Source organism: Emys orbicularis, chromosome 24 (genome assembly GCF_028017835.1).
Source record: "Emys orbicularis isolate rEmyOrb1 chromosome 24, rEmyOrb1.hap1, whole genome shotgun sequence".
NCBI classification, from domain to species: Eukaryota; Metazoa; Chordata; order Testudines; family Emydidae; genus Emys; species Emys orbicularis.
Window position 1 is genome coordinate 11,940,099 of NC_088706.1, and position 20,305 is coordinate 11,960,403.

The following is a 20,305-nucleotide window of genomic DNA, read 5'->3' on the forward strand; positions in this document are numbered from 1 at the left end:
ATGGGGGAAACTGAGGCACATGACTCCTTAATACCACACAGCAAGCTAGGGGCTGAGCCAGGAATAAAACCCACATCTCTTGATGCCCTAGCCCAGTGACTTAGCCTTTGCACCACACTGCAGATTCTGCTTCCTAGAAGCCCAGAACAGGAACAGTGGGTAGGCAGGGCAGGCCAGGAATGAGTCAAGTCACCTGGCAGAGCTGCCCGTGCTATGGCTGGCTCTGTCTGGTGCTGGCAAGCCCTTGGGTTTATGAGCACTACAATCCACTGTAAAGGAATCTGGTGCATTTGGAGGACCCGAGCAGGGCATAGCACATCGGCACAGAGAGCAGCACAGGTCATAAAGGCTGAGCTGTGCTGCCCCTGACTCCGCCCCCTTCTGTTCCCCCCCCTCCCTCCTATTCCAGCCACTGGGAATGAGACGCCTTGAACATGAAAAGCGGAGGAAGGAGATTAAGGAGCAGTGGCACCGGGCCCAGAGGAAGCTGGTAGGTAACGAAGAGCTGCAGCGTGCCATGGGGCTGTGCCGTGATCGTATCCTGGCTGTGACAGCCCCCCTCCTCCCCCCACGCATCTTGTCGATCATATGGTCAGATTCTTTGCCCCTCTTTGTGCCGGCATTAGAAACAAGCACACGATGGCCTCTTCAGTGAGCCTGATGGATGAGCAGTGCGGGAAATGCCCCGAGAAATGTGCACTATCCCAGTGCTCCGCGCGGGCAGGAAAGCAGTTCTCCCCTTGAAAGGAGCTTTGCTCTTCCAACCCCCATGTCAGTTTCACTATAAGAGCCCAGAACTGTTTCCTTATTATTTATCCTGCAGGAGTGCCATGGGGCCCTAATTCTAGATCTGATCCCTACCGTGCTAGACGCTGTACATACGCATAGCAGACAGCTTCTGCCCCAAAGAGCTTACAGTCTAAGTTTCCTCCCCTCCATGCTCATTCCTAGCCATACATGTGCAGAGTTGCTTAGTACTCAGCTTCATACTGTAATCCTGCAGTGGAGAATCTTTCAGGCCAGTGAGGAGAGAACCCCAGGGCCAGGGAGGGGGAGGATAACATTCTCCTCGGACAGACAGACAGACTTTTCCCTAGACCAGTCCCCTTGGATCAAGGTCCCAATTTTTTGTCTGGCAGCAAGAGGCGGAGACCAACCTGCGCAAGGCCAAGCAGATGTACATGCAGCGCTGTGAGGAGCACGAGAAGGCCAAGTATATGACAGTGAAGGCTGAAGAGGAACAGCAGAGCACCAGCAGCAACACCACCACCAAGACCCTGGACAAGAAGAGGCGGCTGGAGGAGGAGGCCAGGAATAAGGTGAGGGTCAGGGAGATGCCAGGAGAACATCACTGTTTGGGATGTTGAGTGGGCAGGGAGCCCACCCCACACCATCAGAGCCTTTTGTGTCCCAAACACTGTACATCCCCAAACCATCCTTTCAGCCAGAAGCACATCCCAGCCTACCGGTGCTGCTGCTCCATACCTGACCAGAGGCACTGATGCTGAACCACCCACTAACCAGGGCCTGTGGTAGATCCCAACCCTCTGCTCCAGCCCAGGGCCACCTGGGTCTCTCACCAGGCTGAACAGCCATGCCACTGAACCAATCTGCTATCACCTTCCTTTTGTACCGAGGTGTTTTAGTTCACTGGCTCCAGTTGTGTTGGGAATGCGTTGCCACTGACAGCCACTGAAATGAGTTTGCCGGGACTTGACACAGATGCTGTATCCAGTTCTGGTGTCCACAATTCCAGAGGGATGTTGATAAATTGGAGAGGGTTCAGAGAAGAGTTGTGAGATTGATTAAAGGATTAGAAAACCTGCCTTATAGTGACATACTCCAGGAGCTCAATCTATTTATTTTAACAAAGAGAAGGTTAAGGGGTGATTTGGTTACAGTCGATACATACCTTCATGGGGAACAAATATTTGGTACGGGGCTCTTCAATCTCGCGGAGAAAGGAATAACATCATCCAATGGCTGGAAGTTGAAGCTTGACAAATTCAGACTGCAAATAAGGGGTAATTTTTTAACAATTAGGATAATTAAGCATTGGAACAACTTACCGAGGGTCGTGGTGGATTCTCCATCACTGAGAATTTTGAAATCAAGACTGGGTGTTTTTCTAACAGATCTGCTCTAGGGATTATTTTGGGGGGGAAGCTATGACTTGGTGTTACACAGGAAATCAGCCTAGACGATCACAATGGTCTGGCTTTGGAACCCATGAATCCTAGCAGACAAGTGTCTGCATTGAAAGAACTTCCCCAGCTGGTCTTGTTGGCAGCTGTCCCAGCATAGAAGCCAAGGATGAGTGCAGGAGTGCATGGGGAACGGTAGGGGGTGCTTGCCCCAGCATTGTCCTGGCTGCTGGACCTGGTATGTGACTCGAGGACTTCATTCTCCAGGGCAGTTAGTGCTAAATGCTCATCAGAACTGCCTGGGCAGAAGGGACTGTAGGGTAAATGCCACCCAAGGGGCAAAGGAGAGTTTGTCTTCCTTCCCTGCCCTCCCACCGCTGAGCAGTTAGCACCTCACACTTTCTCGGGTGCTTGCAGGCAGAGGAATCGATGGCCACGTACCGGACCTGCATCGCTGACGCCAACACACAGAAGCAGGAGCTGGAGGACACCAAGGTGAACGTCCTGCGGCAGATCCACGAGGTGATCAAGCAGAGCGACCAGGTCATGAAATCGGTGAGTAGGGCTCGCTGGCTTGAGGCAGCCACCTGCGGGAGACGGGTAGGACTGTACTCAGCCTCTTCTGCACACATTGCTGTGAGAAGCCCAGATCTCGCTGTGTTATGCCAAAAGCACCTACACTCCCACTCGGGCGGGCTGGCTGCTCCTATCTCTGATGAGGGTAGAGTAGAGCAGTGTTTTTCAACCTTTTTTTTGGGCAAAGGCACACTTGTTTCATGAAAAAAATCACGAGGCACACCACCATTAGAAAATGTTAAAAAATTTAACTCTGTGCCTATATTGACTATATATAAAGTAATTCTCTTGAATAGGAATCAAATAAACACAAAGAAAGTATTTTATAATTACTTTATTATGAAATAGTAAGTAAACAGAAATATGAAAAATTATAAAATACTTTATTCAGTGCGCAACCTGGGCCTGTTTGGCTGAACACAAAGCTGATATTCTGAGCTATTTATAGTCCTTAACATCAGTGGTGGGATTCAAAAATTTTAGTAACCAGTTCCGACATTCAAGCATGGTTTAATATTTTTTTCCCACGGCACACCAGGCAACATCTCGCGGCACACTAGTGTGCCGCGGAACAGTGGTTGAAAAACACTGGAGAGGGTGAGGAGAAGTAGACCTGAGATAAAGTTCTTTCCAATACCTCTGCCAGGACTTAAAGCTAGATGTAACACAGGGAGCAATGTCTAACACAGCGTCCCAGGTTCCCGGCTGCATGGCTTACCCGGAGCTCTGACTCTCTGGCACTAGTGTGCAGGGTCTCAAAGGGCTGCTTCCGAACACACCACGTGTAGTCACACATACCCCCGCACCCTTCTCTGAGTCTCTCTCTCTCTCTATTTCAGGCCACAATCTCCTTCTACCAGATCATGCACACCCAGACGGCTCCCCAGCCCGTCCACTTCCAGACCTTGTGCGAGAGCAGCAAGCTGTACGACCCCGGGCAGCAGTACGCCTCCCACGTCAAGCAGCTGCAGCGGGGAGACGAACCCGAGACCCAGTACGACTTTGAACCCTACGTGTCGCAGAATGCCTGGTAGGGGGGGGCCCCCCTTTCAAAATAATTGTCTCTGCTGCCTGTAACCCGTCCCCTTGGAGGGGGGCTATGAGCTACTCTCAAAGCCAGTGCTCCTGCTTCATGCCTTGCAGCGCGTCCTGCTGGGAGAGGCTAGCCTGGGAAAATCTGGGAGTCCCCCACGCAGCTAGCACGCCTGCCCTGCTTCCTTCAGCAGCTGCTGCGGGGACAGGCTAGAGTGGGAGGATTTGAGAGCTCCCAATAGCCAGCGCTTCCCTGCCCCCCCACCAGCGCCACCTGCTGGTGTGTCCCACCCCCTCACCAAAGGTGCGGTGCGGGCTGGCAAGGAAGGTGTTGTTGGATCCGTAGGATACAGGGAGGTGCGGTCCCAGAGCGGGTGACTGCAGTGGCAGGTGAGTCGTTGCTGAACATCCCCTTCCTTTCCACCCATTTAAATGATCCGTTTCACCTTCCTTCTGTCCATCAGGCCCCCCTGCATCCGGCCACGGAAAGGCAGCTTTAATGCCAGTGACTTCAGTAGCGTCGATGGGGCTGCGTCCTCCAAGGACGGAGGCGTCTCGGAGGGAGGGGCAGCGGCGAGGGAGCAGCCAAGTGGGACCGTGAACGTGGAACGGAGAGGTGAGCTCCTGGAGAGCAGTGCCTGGGGGCGCAGGTCAGACACTGTGTCCTCTAATGAACAGCTGCCCCCCCCACACACACACACACACTTTATTCTCTAGCAATACGGTCTCGGGCAGAGTGAGTTCTTCCGTCTGCAGAGAACAATTCGTCTGCGGGAGCCCTTCCATGTGTGGGGCAGAGGAATGGAATCAGGGATCCAAAGTGAACATCATTTACCAAGCAGACCCATGGTCCATCCAGCCTAGTATCCCTCCAGCTACCCCTCCCAAACAGATCCCTGGTCCATCCCCGGCCAACCATCTAGCCCCCTAGCCTGTCTCCAACTGCAGCCCATGCCTGATGCACTAGAGAAAAGGCCTTGGATGCACTTGATTGTTTCAGTACTATTAGGTGGCAGTTGTTCTTCCTTACCCAACCACTCATAAGCTGGTGCCCTGAAGCACCGAGAGCTCTTGTGCTTGTATCTTTGCCAGCATCCTCCGCTAAGTCCTTTGGGATACTAAATACAATGGCAGCTACAGCTTATCATCGGGCCGGGGAGATCAAAGCCATTGAGGGTGTTTAACCCAGAGACCTTTGCTGTCTTTCAGTTCCCTCCCCACTAGAATCTCCCCTCCCCTTCCTACTAGAGGGCCCTGTAAACCGTGCGCCACTGCCCCACAGTGCTGCCTAGGTTTCTGGCTCTCCCCTCCTGTCCTGGGGGGAGTGGGGGCTGGGCCTTTGAATAATCAGGGTCGCTCCAGTAGGCGTCTCGGTGATGCTGTCTGTTAGATACGGGTAGGGGAGCCCGGGCCCATCCTCTCCACCGATCTCCAGTCCAGGGCCCAATGGTGGGAGGCTACACTTGGCCCTCCCTGGACCACTTCCTACCCCAGCCCCCGCTGACACCACCAGCAATCAGAGTCTCTGACCTGCACCCCCAGTCACTGCTCTCTGGTCAGTGTAATGAGGCCTCCAGCAAGGTGCCCCCGGGACGATACTTCGACTCTCAGAGCCGCCATCTGCCCCCCCCCCCCATTGCCTGCCCACTTCAGAGCTGCTCTTCTCCCCTTTTGAAGCCCTGCCTTGCGCTGGTGGTGGGGCTGGCTGGGGCTGCCTGGGCCCAGAGCAACGCCTTAACCCCTTGCTCTCCAGCGTGGGGTTTGTTAACCCCATCACAGGCCCAGTCCTGCTAGGTGCTGAGTGCTCTCAATTGCCATCATGCTGACGGAAGATGAAGGGGCTCAGCACCATACAGAATTGGGCCCACCAAGCCTTATAATCATTAAGCATGTAGATGAAGTGGAGATTAAGGATAATCTAGGCATGGCACAATATCTAAATGAATATTTTGCGTCGGTCTTTAATAAGGCTAATGAAGGGCTTAGGAATAGAGGGAGCGGGACAGAGGGGAATAAAGGAGGGGCAATTGACATTACAGTATCAGAGGTGGAAGCCAAACTAGACCAGCTAAATGGGACTAAATCGGGCGGACCGGATGATCTTCATCCTAGAATATTGAAGGAGCTGGCGCGAGAAATTGCAAGCCCCTTGGCGATAATTTTTAATAAATCTGTAAACTCGGGGGTGGTACCGTTGGACTGGAAAATAGCTAATGTGGTTCCTATTTTCAAGAAGGGGAAAAAAAGTGACCCGGGTAACTACAGGCCTGTTAGTTTAACTTCTGTAGTATGCAAGGTCTTGGAAAAAATTTTGAAGGAAAAAGTAGTTAGGGACCTTGAGGTGAATGGCAATTGGGACAAATTACAACATGGGTTTACGAAAGGAAGATCGTGCCAAACCAACTTGATCTCCTTCTTTGAGAAAGTAACAGACCTTCTAGATAAAGGAAATGCGGTGGATCTAATTTACCTCGATTTTAGTAAAGCGTTTGATACTGTGCCGCACGAGGAATTATTGGTTAAATTAGAAAAGATGGGGATCGATATGAAAATCCAGAGGTGGATAAAGAACTGGTTAAAGGGGAGACTGCAGCGGGTAGTACTGAAAGGGGAACTGTCGGGTTGGAGGGAGGTCACCAGTGGGGTTCCTCAAGGTTCGGTTTTGGGTCCGATTTTATTTAATCTATTCATTACTGACCTCGGAAACGAATGTAGGAGTGGGCTGATAAAGTTTGCGGATGACACAAAGTTGGGAGGTATTGCCAATTCGGAGAAGGATCGGGATATTCTGCAGGGAGACTTGGATGACCTTGTAAATTGGAGTAACAATAATAGGATGAGATTTAATAGTGAGAAGTGTAAGTGTAAGCATTTAGGGATGACTAACAAGAATTTTAGTTATAAGTTAGGGACGCATAGGTTGGAAGTGACGGAGGAGGAGAAGGACCTCGGAGTCCTGGTTGATCGCAGGATGACTATGAGTCGGCAATGTGACGTGGCTGTGAAAAAAGCTAATGCGATCTTGGGATGCGTTAGGCGAGGTATTTCTAGTAGGGACAGGGAGGTGCTGCTTCCGTTATACAAGGCGCTGGTGAGACCTCATTTGGAGTACTGTGTGCAGTTCTGGTCTCCTATGTTTAAAAAGGATGAACTCAAACTGGAACGGGTACAGAGAAGGGCCACTAGGATGATCCGAGGAATGGAAAACCTTTCCTATGAAAGGAGACTCGAGGAGCTCGGTTTGTTTAGCCTAACCAAAAGAAGGCTGAGGGGGGATATGATTGCTCTCTTTAAATATATCAAAGGGATTAATACCAGGGAGGGAGAGGAATTATTTCAGCTCAGTAGTAATGTGGACACGAGAACGAATGGATATAAACTGGCCGTGGGGAAGTTTAGGCTTGAAATTAGACGAAGGTTTCTAACCGTCAGAGGGGTGAAATTTTGGAACAGCCTTCCGAGGGAAACGGTGGGGGCGAAAGACCTCTCTGGCTTCAAGATTAGGCTTGATAAGTTTATGGAGGGAATGGTTTGATGGGATAACGTGATTTTAGTCAATTAGGCATTAACGTGCCATCGCGGGTAAAATGAGGGTCCGGCTGTAGAATCTTGCCTGTATGCTCGGGGTTCTGCTGATCGCCATATTTGGGGTCGGGAAGGAATTTTCCTCCAGGGTAGATTGGCAGAGGCCCTGGAGGTTTTTCGCCTTCCTCCGCAGCATAGGGCAGGGGTCGCAGGCTGGAAGATTCTGTTGTGGGTGGGTCAGCTTTTGTGGCCTGCACAATGCGGGAGGTCAGACTAGATGACCATATTGGTCCCTTCTGACCTTAAAGTCTATGAGTCTATGAGTCTATTCTCTAATTTCCCCCCAAGATGAGCCTCCTCTCAGAGTCCGTCCATGCTGCTGCTGCTGCTTCTAACTCCCATTGCTTGGAAGTGGGTCCACTGCAGGTTCCCCTCTCCCTGCACCCGGGCGCTGAGACTGCCCTCTTGCCCTCTGCAGCACTCACCCCTGGTCCTAACCCGCCTGCAAGCAAGAAACGTAGCACGGGCAGTTGGGTTTTCTGCAGCCTAAGGGCCCACCAGTATCGAGGCTGTTCTAAATTAAACCGTGTTGCTCACAGGGACCCAGCAAGCAGCAGCAGCTAACGTGTCAAGTGGTTCTTTCTGCAGGTGGGAGGGGACACCAGGTCCATAAGTCTTGGCCAACGTCCATCACTGAAACAGAGGGCAGCCTGGATTCAACCTCAGGTAGAGTATCCTGGCCCGTGGGAAGCAGTACAATGCAGGGTTGGCTGCTTCTTTCTCCTGTGCTACTCCAGTCTACATATCTCCTAATGGGGCCAGGCTGGGAGCAGAGCATGAGAGCTAACATGGGATTTGTGTCTTTATTTTTCTAGTTTAAAATAATTCTATATAATACTCTGGTCCCAGCCTCTGACAGCAGAATGCTCAGTAGAATGACAGAAGAACTGGAATGTCACCGCTACGTCACTTCCTCCCAGGAGGAGGCGCTGTAGGGGACAGACTGGGAGTGCTAGCTCTGGGGAAAATTCACAGCTACTCTAAAGCCATCCTACCCTAGTAGGCGCAGGACTTGGCTGTGGGCCACACTCACATTCATAAGAGAAACTGTTTCACCACTAATCTTGCTCTGTATTGTGGGCTGTGTTTTGATAGGTACATTTAGCCAGAAGTTCCAGCGGATGTCTTCCAACGGCACCATATCCTCTAATGAAGAGCTGGATGAGAAGGATGAGAACGCAGCCTCGTTTGAACAGAGTACGTGATGGGGGAGGGGTTCCACCATGCCTGTGGCTCAGTACCCAGGCACCTCGACAACATTAAGCAGATAGTGACTTCCCTTGATGAAAAGATTGACCGAAGACAAGATTAAGATGGTGTTTGCTTCGAGGTCACCAACATAAGGCAATGGGCCAAATTCATCCCTGGGGTAACGCCGCCGAATTCAGTAAAGTTACCTGGGAATGAATTGATTCAGATGTCGGTACTGCCATAGTCTGAATGCTATTGACCGAGGCAAAGATGAGGGGCCAGGTTCTAATCCCAGTGACACTGGAGTAATTATGGAATAATTGGAGTCCATGGAGTGACATTAGTCTAACTGACAGCAGATTAGGGCTGACATTGTCCCACGAGAAACTGTCAATCTTGATATTCCCCAAAAGACAAGATTAAGAGCTGAATTGTACCACACGTCCCCAATATGTGGAAATCTCTCCACCACTGCCATGGATTTCTTAGCACTTTAACGTTCTGAAGGTGACTTCAAGAGTTCCATGGGGGGAAGGGGGGAATCAACTATTACTGACTATTGAGCCAGTCAGGTCACTGAGATTTTCATATGCAATCTGATGGGTTAACTTAATACTAGACCTGTCAATACTGGAAGGAAGGAAACAACAGAAACACATTGGCTGAACGTAGTCATGTGACAAATCAATCATTGAGCTAGGATTTCCTTGTATATAACCATCGAAATCACTTGGACTCCTCGTACATTTGCTAGAGTCTTCCAGTTGATAGGGAAACAAGGTGACTGGGAGCTGGTGACTAAGTGCGTGCTGCCATGGTGTTTTCAGAACTGTGATCTGGGCTGTGTCTGACCCAGGCTTGCTGCACATTTTCCAGACTCTCTAACCCACTGTCCCCTCGGAGTTGGGGGCTTTGGATCTTTATTGATGGGTATCTCACATAAAAATAGGAAAAGGAAGAAAGGTTCCCAAAATTGTCAGCTCCAAGCAAGTTATCTGAGGATTGAATTCAGCTTGGCAGGGGAAGGGGCTGCTGGCGGAAAGTCTCCCATGGCCCCTGCATTCTGTGCTTTCGTATTACCTTCTGGAGACGCTGGCCAACCTCCCCTGGAGATTAGCTCGCAGTCTGTGCTGCTGGGCATTAAATCAGTGGAGGATCAGCTAGAAACCAAACTGGCGGTGTTTTCTTCTCACCTCCTGATATAGGAGGAGAGCACAGGATGGGTGAGGATTGCCTAGACAGCGGACGGTGAAACTGCAATTCTCCATATGTCTCCAGGGCCATGAAATCCCCATGGAGGATCATGGGCTTAGAAAGGAGGGAGGAACAGGTTTATTTGACCCATGTTACTTAGAGGAGCTGACTCTAAAGCTTAGGCCGTAGGTTACCTGAGACGTGGACATGGCCAGTTGATTGACTGGTCTGTTGGAAGTGCTCCTGGGCTCTGATATCACCCTATGCCAGCTCCTCTTGAGTCACATGGATTTTGGATGGATTTATTCTTGGTTTGCCTCCAGGCATCAATGGGATAGCCCCTGAAATGACGGCTCCGACGGGCCCATTCCGAAACGTGGGTTTATCCAAGGCTGCTCAGACCCATCGGCTGAGAAAACTTCGCACCCCTTCGAAATGCCGGGAATGCAACAGCTACGTTTACTTCCAGGGAGCGGAGTGCGAGGAGGTAGGGAGCGACAGGAAGCAGGCCTGGGGGAAGGGAGGGGTAGATGAAGTAGAAGCCGGGAGAGGCACCCGGCTGCACCGATGTGAACTGGGAACCAAGTGACCTCAGCTGAACCTGAAAGCGTTTTGGGTGACAGCCTCTAACTTCTCACATATCTTCGTTCCACAATAGTCTCAGCCGCTGGACGGTGGTTTTGTAGCTTCATATAAGGGTGAGAGCAAATTTGCACCTGCAATGTAAGTCCTGTTATGCTGAGAGACACTGGTGGATCACAAACCTCTTTGAGATTGAATGTGAACACACCCTTCAAGTAACATAACTGTCAGGAGGAGTTAATCAGCAGTGTCCTCCCGCACCCCAACTCAGACAAAAGGGGTTGGTGAACCCACGGGGAGCTTGGACTGAGTGGGCAGAGAGGTTTAGCTGAGTGTTGTGTTTGGTGTGTGTGTGTGTGTGTGTGTGTGCATGTGTGGGAAGGCAGGACACACAAAACAGGAAGAGAGACAGAGGCAAAAAGCACGAAAGCCATGCAGTAGCCTGTGAGCACAAAGCGACCGTGGGAAAAGCTAGAAATTGAGCTTTTGGGTCTGGTGTTGGCAAAAGAGGCTTGGGGCTATAAGCAGAGAATCTGTCCTTTTGTTCACGGTGCCGCCTGCGCTCGGAGAAGCAGGACTTTGTACCCTCCTTGTAACTAAACAAGATGGCATCACAGAAATACCAGACTCCATCAGTTTCTGCTTCCAACTGGGACACCCCCAGGGCCCTGACACCTTTGATAAGCCACTCAGGTCAAAAAGGGGCAACAATCCCTTAAATCTCTATGACCCCGATGTACTGATGTGCAAGTGGCCTTAGCTGCAGGTGCAAGATGAACCTGCAAAAACGGAGGCCCAGTGACAGCTCGGCTGAAAATCTCTCTTAGCGTATTCCACAGGGCAGCTGCTTCCTTGGCCCGCCGCTGGGTGGGCTGGGGAAGTCCCTGCCTACCTCCCCTCCCTTTGCTTTTGGAAGAGATGGTTTCCCTTGTGTTTTGGGACATGTTCAGGCTACGGAATGGCTTTGGGTCCATCCCAATAGAAAGGCAATTGCCAACCCATCCAGCTGTTGCACTGCGGCTGCTCCTCTCAACACAGCTGTTAAGCACCTCTGTTGGAATGCAGTATGTCTGCTCTGAGTTGACTCTGATGTCTCCCAGGCAGGGGCTTGGCTGTCCCTGAGAGCGGAAGCTTTATTCACTGTAGAGTTGTCTCTCTCTCTCCCCCGCCAACCATCTTCCTGTCTGTTCCAGTGCTATTTAGCCTGCCACAAAAAATGTCTGGAGACCCTGGCCATCCAGTGCGGCCACAAGAAACTCCAAGGGAAGCTGCAGCTCTTTGGCCGGGATTTCACACAGGCGTCCCAGAGCAGCTCAGACGGCATTCCCTTCATTATCAAGAAGTGCATCTGTGAGATCGAGAAGCGGGCTCTGAAAACCAAGGTGAGGCGCCTTCTTTCTGCCCTTCGGCCCAATCGTGCCGGGCTCCCTGCGGTGGCTCAGCCTGCCCTTGTACCCCGGAAAAGGAACGGCTGGTTTGTTCACGAGCTCCGGCTTCTTTCCCAGCACGGTTCTGTGTCCCGCAGTGAAAACATCAGACTGCTTCTAGAGAGGTCTAGAGAGCTGGGAGTCAGGAACTCCTGAGTTATAGGCAGTAGCAGAGCCAAGATTATCTGTAACCTTGGCTAAGACACCTCCTGGTTCACAGATGGGGAAACTGAGGCATCAAATAGCAGCACTTGGGTTTAATAGCTGTTATATAACTAACTACTACTAACACAAGATCAGCCAGACTGGGTCAGACCAATGGTCCACCTAGCCCAGTATCCTGTCTTCTGACAGTGGCCAATGCCAGGTGCTTTAGAGGGAATGAGCAAAACAGGCAATCATTGAACGATCCATCCCCTGTCAGCCATTCCCAGCTTCTGGCAGTCAGAGGCTAGGGCCAACCAGAGCGTGGGGCAGCGTCCCTGCCCATCCTGGCTAATAGCCATTGATGGACCTATCCTCCATGAACTTACCTAATTCTTTTTTGAACCCTGTTATGCTTTTGGCCTTCACAACATCCCCTGGCAAGGAGTTCCACAGGTTGCCTGTGCGTTGGGTGACGTACTTCCTTTTGTTTGTTTTAAACCTGCTGCCTATTCATTTCATTGGGTGACCCTTGGTTCGTGTATTATGCGAAGGGGTAAATAACACTTCCCTATTCATTCTCTCCAAACCATTCATGATTTTACAGACCTCTATCCTACCCCTGCCCCCCCCCCCCCGAGTCGTCTCCTTTCCAAGATGAACAGTCCCAGTCTTTTGAATTGTTGTTTCTAACCACAGAACCAGGCATGGGGCGATAAGCCCACTGTGCTGGATGAGCTGGTGGTGAAACACCCGTCCCGGTCTCCCTTTAACCCCATGTCCCCCTTTGCAGGGCATCTATCGAGTCAACGGCGTGAAGACGCGCGTGGAGAAGCTTTGCCAGGCATTTGAGAATGGGAAGGAGCTGGTGGAGCTGTCCCAAGCCTCCCCTCACGATATCAGCAACGTCCTGAAGCTCTACCTGCGACAGGTAAGAAGTTCCTGACCCGCCAGGATTCCCCCTGCACTACGTGAGGTGGAGAATCGCCAAAGGAAGTCTTTTCAGGGATCATACCCAGCCCCATTGGGTCTCATAGACTCATAGACTTTAAGGTCAGAAGGGACCATTATGATCGTCTGGTCTGACCTCCTGCACAACACAGGCCACAGAATCTCACCCACTCCAGTAACAAACCCCTAACCTATGTCTGAGCTATTGAAGTCCTCAAATCGTGGTTTAAAGACCTCAAGGTGCAGAGAATCCTCCAGCAAGTGACCCGTGCCCCACGCTGCAGAGGAAGGCGAAAAACCTCCAGGGCCTCTGCCAATCTGCCCTGGAGGAAAATTCCTTCCCGACCCCAAATATGGCGATCAGCTAAACCCTGAGCATGTGGGCAAGACTCACCAGCCAGACACCCAGGAAAGAATTCTCTGTAGTAACTCAGATCCCACCCCATCTAACATCCCCTCACAGGCCATTGGGTCACCTCTGGCAGGAGGAGTTCGGCCACAAACTAGAGTTAAACTCTATATGCTGGCTGGCCCATGCCAATGGTAGAGATCTAAGGTATTGAAATCATGGATCCAAATTCAAAGCAGGCCCGTAGGAACCTAAAGCAGCGTTGCCAACTTCTGGGATTTTATCCTGCTCTTTGGTGTTTTTTTCTTAAAGTCCCAACTCCTGAAAGAAAGGAGTTCCCCCAAAATCTCAACTTTCATCTAAAGCAAAAGCAAGTTTGTAGCTCTTCCGGAACTCAACGGCTCTGAAACCATAAGGCAACTACAAAGACCCCCAAATCTATTAGTTGCTAAACAAACACAAAAATCCTGCTTTATTTTGGGGGTGGGGCGACTCAGGATTTTTGAATGCTTGACCACACTGCTGAAGATATTCCTTCCAGTGGCTCTTTGGCAGCCTGCATGCAATGAGATCATTTCCTGGTGGACAGGTGCCCACACTGCCACGGCAGCTGCCAGTCCACCAAGTCGCCCCTTCAGGGGCACGCCCCAGAGACGGATTTCGCCCACGCCTAGAGGGTGTCCCTCCAGGTCAGAGATGAGGCATGCAGTTGGGGATGGATGGGCAGGGGGCACATGGTGGGGGATTCTTGCCTGGCTACTGCTCATGCTGGCACAAGAGTAATTTGCAAGCTTCGTTCTGTGAACCCAGCATTAGACACACCTAGACACACCCACCCCCCCTGCAAGGCCAGGTCTGGTGCAATGGCTGTTGTTCGTGCCTTGACGTTCAAGGTGGTTGGTACCGAGGACTCCCCCAATTCTCCTTTGGCCAAGGCCCCAGCCTGTGAAACTAACCCTTTAAAACAGGCGACCCACATCCTCAAACAACAGACGCTGCAAGGCTGAAGGGGAAGCAGTTTGTCTCTTTCACTTCAGACTGTGGGTTTGGTAAACTCGCACCTGTTAACTCCTTAGGGGAAGGGTTTTATGGACTGCCTGACACGAAGGCCGGACCCTCTCCTAGCCTCCAAGTGGGCAGGGCCTCTTTGAGAGCAATGGAACTATGGTGAATTACAGCAGCTGAGGACGTGACCTGTCACCTGTATGGCAGGCAGGACAGCCAAGCAGGGGAAAGAGAGACGCCGACCAACGCTAGACTGTTTTCAAGTCCCTAGTTAGAGCAGCCTGAAAACCAAGCCAAAGCAACAGGAAGTCTTCATGATTCATGAGACAGGAAGTCTCCCTGTCATGATTCAGACACGCCAGAGGGAGCGGCTCAGTGGTTGTTGCTGAAGGTTTGAAGCATCAAGATTCCCTGGAAACAGACTTTTGAATGCCAACAGCACTGACGCTGCCCTCCAGCCTCCAAGGGGCTAAACTGAATTCCGAGCAGTTTGCAAACCAAGTTCCTGTTTGCTCCCCGGGGCCATTAGCGAGCCCCCCCAAACATCCTTGGCCAAAGTCTCCCCTCAGCATGGCGCAGTGGGTTGCCTGCTCAATCCCAGACGTGGCTGCATGGCTGTGGGGCTCGGGGCCTGTAGTGCATTGGGAGGGAAGGTGCTAGGCAAAACCAAAGTTCTGTGATAAACGAGTGTATAGTTTACAGGAAAAAATGGCAAGATGGGGCTGAATTTACATGGCACAGGGGTAAAGCCGGGTCTCTGATCACTGAGTGCCTAGCGAACAGGGAAGGCTGAGAGAGAGATGCCCTTTCCTTCCCTCACTGCATTGTGGGTAGCTCAGGAGCGTTTGGGAGGTTTCCTTGCCATAGAAGTTTGCTGTAGAAAGGAAGAGAGTTTTCTCAGCTCAGTGAGCTAGGACTGGGAGCAGATTCAGGAAGGAGAGGACCCCTAGAGGCTAGGGGCATCTCCTGTTATCTGAAGTTGCTTTACAGCCTTGGCCCTGATGAGCTTTGAGTCTGTGCATTTGCCTTCACGGAGCCATCTCCCCATCTGTTCTTTCTTGAAGCTGCCAGAACCCATCATGCCCTTCCGGCTGTACAATGAACTCATGGGCCTGGCCAAGGAAAGCCTGCAAGGTGGGGGCGAGACCAAGACCAAGGTTGGGAAGGGAGGTCCCGAGCTGGTGGACAAGGGAGCCGAGACGGACAAGATGGTGGTGACATTGGTGACAAAGCTGAAGGAGCTGCTGAAGGAGCTTCCCCGGGAGAACCTGGCCACGCTGCAGTACATCGTGCAGCACCTGAGAAGGTGAGGAGGGGTGAGAACTGCAAGGGGGGGTGTCGTTAGTGATGCTGCAACACCTGCCACCCCCCCCCCCCTCCTTGAAATGGGAGGGTGGGGGTTCAGGTCAGCCTCCCCCCAAACTGGAAGCTAGGTCTGAGGACAGCGGAGTCCTCTCCAGCACTAGCGGGGGAGGGAGGGAGTGGTCTCTCCTCCCACACAGACGCTGTCACTCCCTCAGAGAAGTGGGATTCCTGCACCACAGGCAGAGCGTCCCCTGTGCTGTAGGAGTTCCATCTGTACCTCTGTCTCTCCTCCCCTTCAGGATTGTGGAAGTAGAACAGGACAACAAAATGACCTCGAGCAACCTGGGCATTGTCTTCGGGCCAACGCTGATGCGCCCCCGGCCCACCGAGGCCACCATCTCCCTGTCCTCGCTGGTCGATTACCCCCACCAGGCTCGCATCATTGAGGCCCTCATCATCTTCTACTCAACCATCTTCGAGAACAAGGCGGCCCAGCTGCTGGCTGGCTCTGACAAACACGCTGAGGATGCCGAAGAGAGGACCAGGCGGTCTAGCCAGGTGGGAGGCCCTCGGAGTAGCGTTCCAAGTCCTAGAATGGGGGTGGGGGAGCATTTATCTAATGAGACCTTCTATTTCTGCTTGCACCATTGGGCCTTTTGGGGCCAGCAAGAGGAATGAGGGCAAGCAAGAGAGGAGAGTGTGACATGAACAGGCTTTAAAAGGAAGGGAGAAGCAGCCAGCGCCCCACAGAGGAAGCGGAGCCATCTCTCTGACCTAGGGCAGGCCACCATCAGAAGAAGGGAACGGAGGGAGCTGAGTTGACCAGGCCCTGCGTGCTGCGGGGAAGCCTCCTACCTATCTGGCATCAAACAACTTTTGAAAGTATCATTCATGCCAAGCCAGAGAGCAGAATTTTAGCCAGGATTCAGCCAGCTGCCTTCTTTGGGGACAGATTCTCAGGCAGCCCTTGTGTCAGGACACGCTGCCCTGTGTTGTGTTTAAACACACACGTACCAGACGCTTGGTAGTAGTTATTATTGATATTACGTTAGTATTTGGAGGAGGCCCCAGCAAGGATCAAGGCCCCACGGCTGTACAAACATAGTGAGAGAACAGCTTCCAGTCTAAGTAGACAAGACAGAAAAGGAAGGGGAGGAAGGATGGATTATCACCCCCCCTTTTAAAATACTGGCTACCGAGACAGACTGACCCAATTACGCTTTTGTTCCTTTGAATGGGGTTTCATGACCCATTTCCCCTCATACCCAAGAGCGAGGTAAGGGAGTGTTGTGATCTGGCTTTAAAGGACCGTAATTTAGGTTGAGAAAAGCTGAGTGTTGCAACGGCCCCTTCTCCCACCCCATTTGTTCACCTTGCTCCTCTTCCACCTTCCCTCCCAGGACAATGAGCCCCCAGTTCCACACAGCAACATCCCGTACCTAGAGGTGCCCTTGGAGAAGGGGGATTCAGATAACGCCGATCCGTTCGGAGGTGAGTGACAGCCACAGGCAGGCCCTGCCCTCCCCCTAATGGCCTTAAGACGTTCCAAGGATGCTGAACGATACAAAGGTAGCTCCAGAGAGTTGTTCACCTCCAAGCCACAGCTCCAAACTGGCCCACGGTTGAGAATGACCAGACGTTACCATCAGTGAATTTCATGATCTTAGTGGGTACATGTCCAAGTTGCCATTGAGATTGGCTGAGCCCCATGGGTCATTCTCAGCAGGGAGGCCAAGGACTCAATGGACAAAGGATGACAGAGCTTCACCCCTAAGAGGTGGCCACTGGCTATCAGGGAACACTGGCAGGGCTCATGTTGCATCTGGCCAGTGGAAAGAGCTCGTGAGGCCCCAAGTCTTGTTGATCAGCATCTCTCATGGGCGGGGCCTGCGCTGTGAAGTTACCCGGTGTAGACGTACAAGTCATTGGTCTCAGCTCAGCCCTCCCACCCATTCTTACTTCAGAGTAATCTCTGCTCTGCGGTCATTTCCATCACAGCTGAATGGATGGAAATCTTGCCACTGTAGAGAAAATTGCCACTGCGACCAAGAGGGGATTGATTCGGGGGAGGTCTCTCTCTAAGGGCAGAAAAACGGTCCAGTCCAGCAGTGCCCATTTTGCAGGGAAAAGGGGGGAGCAGTAGAGACCCAGAGCCACTGGTGGCAATACAGGGGTTAACATAAAAACCTTCCCCATCCTGGCAAGAGGCTCTGCTGTACCAGGGTCCTGCTAGTCCCGAGGGGTGGGGCTGGAGGGTTATAGAAAGTCATGCGTGTCCCGCAGAATCTGGCGACCGCTCGATAGATTCCGACTCGGAGCTGGAAGAGGGGGCGGAGCTGCCGGCTACAGACGAGGCAGCCCCGAGGCAGCGGTTGGTAAAGCAAGGAAGCGAGACCAGCACGGACGAGGCTCAATTCTGCGACGACGCGAGCGAGGGGCAGCTGAGCAGGACCTGCAGCGTGGGCCAGTCGGACGCAGAGTGCGCCTCTTCCCTCCAGCACAGCACAGCAGGGGAGGAAGAGCAGAGCGACCCGGAAGAGGAGTCCCTCTCGGAGAGGGATGGCAAGGCAGGCCAGCAAGAGAGGCCTCTTTCTGACTGTAACACAAACCAATCCAATAACACGCTGCTGGCCGAGCGCTGTCGGGGGCACCGGCTGCTGCCCACCGTTCGGCTACGGGACGGCACGATAGCGGTGAGGTCAGCCAGTGAACGGCAGCCCAGGTTTGTTTAGGCCACCACGCAAAGGCTATGCAATGGACAACGGGGCGGGGTGGCTGACCAAACAGGTTACCCGCCCGCAGCTAGGCAAAGGGCGACGCTGTGCATATTCAGGGAAGGGAGGGTTCTAGCACAGCCAAACCTCAGGGAGCTCACAAGGGTTTCGTATGCTAGCTGCAGACATAGAGTCACCTTTATCTAGTGACTGGAGCTCCCATACAAACCCCTCTGCATGGACATTCCAGTCAGTCCGACAAGTTGTCCTTGCAGTACCAGCACCTCAGCTAGACAGGACCTAGAGCCATAAAGCATATTCCTTTGAAAGGAGGAGTCCAACGAGGGTGGATTTGATCTTGTCCTGCTGGATTGGGAAGGGATCCAGACCCTTGTTGTACCTATGCTATGCCGCTGCAGAAGGTTTAAGCTCACCTTTATTTAAATAGCTCTTCGAGAACAGAGATGCAGCTATTGAAGTGTCTAATCCGCTGCGGCGATTACTGAAAACTCCAGCTCCCAGGGCTAGGAAGGGGCAAGAGAAGTGCTTTGCGTTTAACTAACCTGTTTTAAGAAAGCACCACCTTCTTTCCGCTCAAGTCTAAGCATCCCAGGTGGCAGAATAAATCTCTTCTATTTGTACGGAGTGGAAGATCCTAGAACGCTTTGTACCATAGAGCTGCACGGCCTCTGTGGTGGCAGATGGCAGACAGGATGCTACACGGCAGTGGGAGTGGCATGGACAGCTTTTGGGCAATTGCCTATCACAACCTCGCCAAGCACCGACAGCCGGTCAGTAGAGGGGGGAATAAAGCTTCTAGAGGCAGGTTTGAGAGTAGCCAGGTTTGGCAGGAAGGTGGAAGTCACTGCTGTCCTCTTGTATAACTTGGGGGGGGGTTGGGAACTTCATGTATTGGGGCTGCGTATTCCTGCGTGATGCTCACAAAGGGCACAAACGATTATGGCCGACTGTACCAGGCGTGCCAACTGCAGCTACAAGTCAACTGCACGAACCCGGGCACTCCTGTGAAACATGGGACTTAACTAGTGACCTGCCTTTCCACACCCAGCTTATTTATGGTCTTTCTTCCGCTTGGCAAGATCGTAGATGATGCTGCATGAGAGCGGCTGGCTGTTCTCGACTCACTGCTGTGAATTAGCGTGGAGGGTACCACGGGGCAGGCATGTTTTCCCAGCTCTAATTCCTTTGGATCCTGGGCGCTCTCTAGTCCTTCCCGCAGTTTCTTCTACAAGCAGCCAGTACTCTAACCTGAGCAGTTTTTAAAGGCGCTTGATCTGTAATTTCAACGAAGAAGAGGTGCATAGTGCTCACAGGAATGGAAATCCAGGACGCAGACACTCCAACGGTGCCTCTTGTTGAGAGCCTGACGACTTGCCCTCTCTGCCCCAATGCTCAGGACAAGCGGCCTTCAGTGGGACAGGAGTTGCCTGAATTGAGCTACTGGACATTCCAGTGTAGGGGGCTTTTTAGATACCCTGTCAACATGTGCCCAAGCACACAGCTGGCAAAGGAGTTTAAGGGATTAAACAGAACCAGGTCTGATGGCTTTAAAGAAACGCAGGAACTCCCATCCCTGCAGTAGCAGAAGAGACTGAACTTGCAAATAGATTTTAAAACGAAATAGCTGAAAATCGCTTCCTCTTATTTCCACCCCAGCCTGTGCTCAGGCTTCCACGTTCCTCTGGCAAGGGTTGAGAGTGTTGCTAAACCCCGTAAGCGAGCAGGGAGCAAGCTGAGCAAACAGTACCAGATCCCCAGCCAAGTTTAACTCACCTGTGCTGGTGGGAAAACATGAAGCAGTCGGGTCACTGTACTCCAACCCACCGCATGCATGTTACTCCCCAACTCTGAGCACCCGCTGGCTGGTGTGGTCAATCACTGCTTTTGCCAGCCCCCAAACTGTCATTTTAAGGGGACAGTCTAGTGAGCTGAGCTCAGGAACCGTACCTCTCCACCCTGGAGTAAGTCACTTATCCCTCTGTAGAGCAGGGGTACAAGTTAACTACCTCCCAGGCCTGTTGTGAGGGTTATTAGAGTCAGCTGAAAACCAAACCTGGCTGCAGGATTCAGCTTCCAGCATTTTGT

General features: G+C 52.1%; 1 protein-coding gene across 1 annotated transcript in view; it reads left to right on the forward strand.

The window, feature by feature from the left end:
* ARHGAP45 (Rho GTPase activating protein 45) overlaps nucleotides 1-18,217 on the forward strand; it is a 43,208-nt gene extending 24,991 nt beyond the window's left edge. Inside the window, exons 10-23 of the mRNA XM_065422059.1 lie at nucleotides 410-490; nucleotides 1,140-1,319; nucleotides 2,562-2,699; nucleotides 3,560-3,750; nucleotides 4,217-4,368; nucleotides 7,926-8,003; nucleotides 8,433-8,534; nucleotides 10,046-10,209; nucleotides 11,498-11,686; nucleotides 12,669-12,806; nucleotides 15,245-15,486; nucleotides 15,785-16,043; nucleotides 16,886-16,976; nucleotides 17,769-18,217. Of these exons, the coding sequence (XP_065278131.1) occupies nucleotides 410-490; nucleotides 1,140-1,319; nucleotides 2,562-2,699; nucleotides 3,560-3,750; nucleotides 4,217-4,368; nucleotides 7,926-8,003; nucleotides 8,433-8,534; nucleotides 10,046-10,209; nucleotides 11,498-11,686; nucleotides 12,669-12,806; nucleotides 15,245-15,486; nucleotides 15,785-16,043; nucleotides 16,886-16,976; nucleotides 17,769-18,217 (2,454 nt within the window). The remainder of the gene's footprint in view (nucleotides 1-409; nucleotides 491-1,139; nucleotides 1,320-2,561; nucleotides 2,700-3,559; nucleotides 3,751-4,216; nucleotides 4,369-7,925; nucleotides 8,004-8,432; nucleotides 8,535-10,045; nucleotides 10,210-11,497; nucleotides 11,687-12,668; nucleotides 12,807-15,244; nucleotides 15,487-15,784; nucleotides 16,044-16,885; nucleotides 16,977-17,768) is intronic.
* The last annotated feature ends 2,088 nt before the right edge of the window (nucleotides 18,218-20,305 follow it).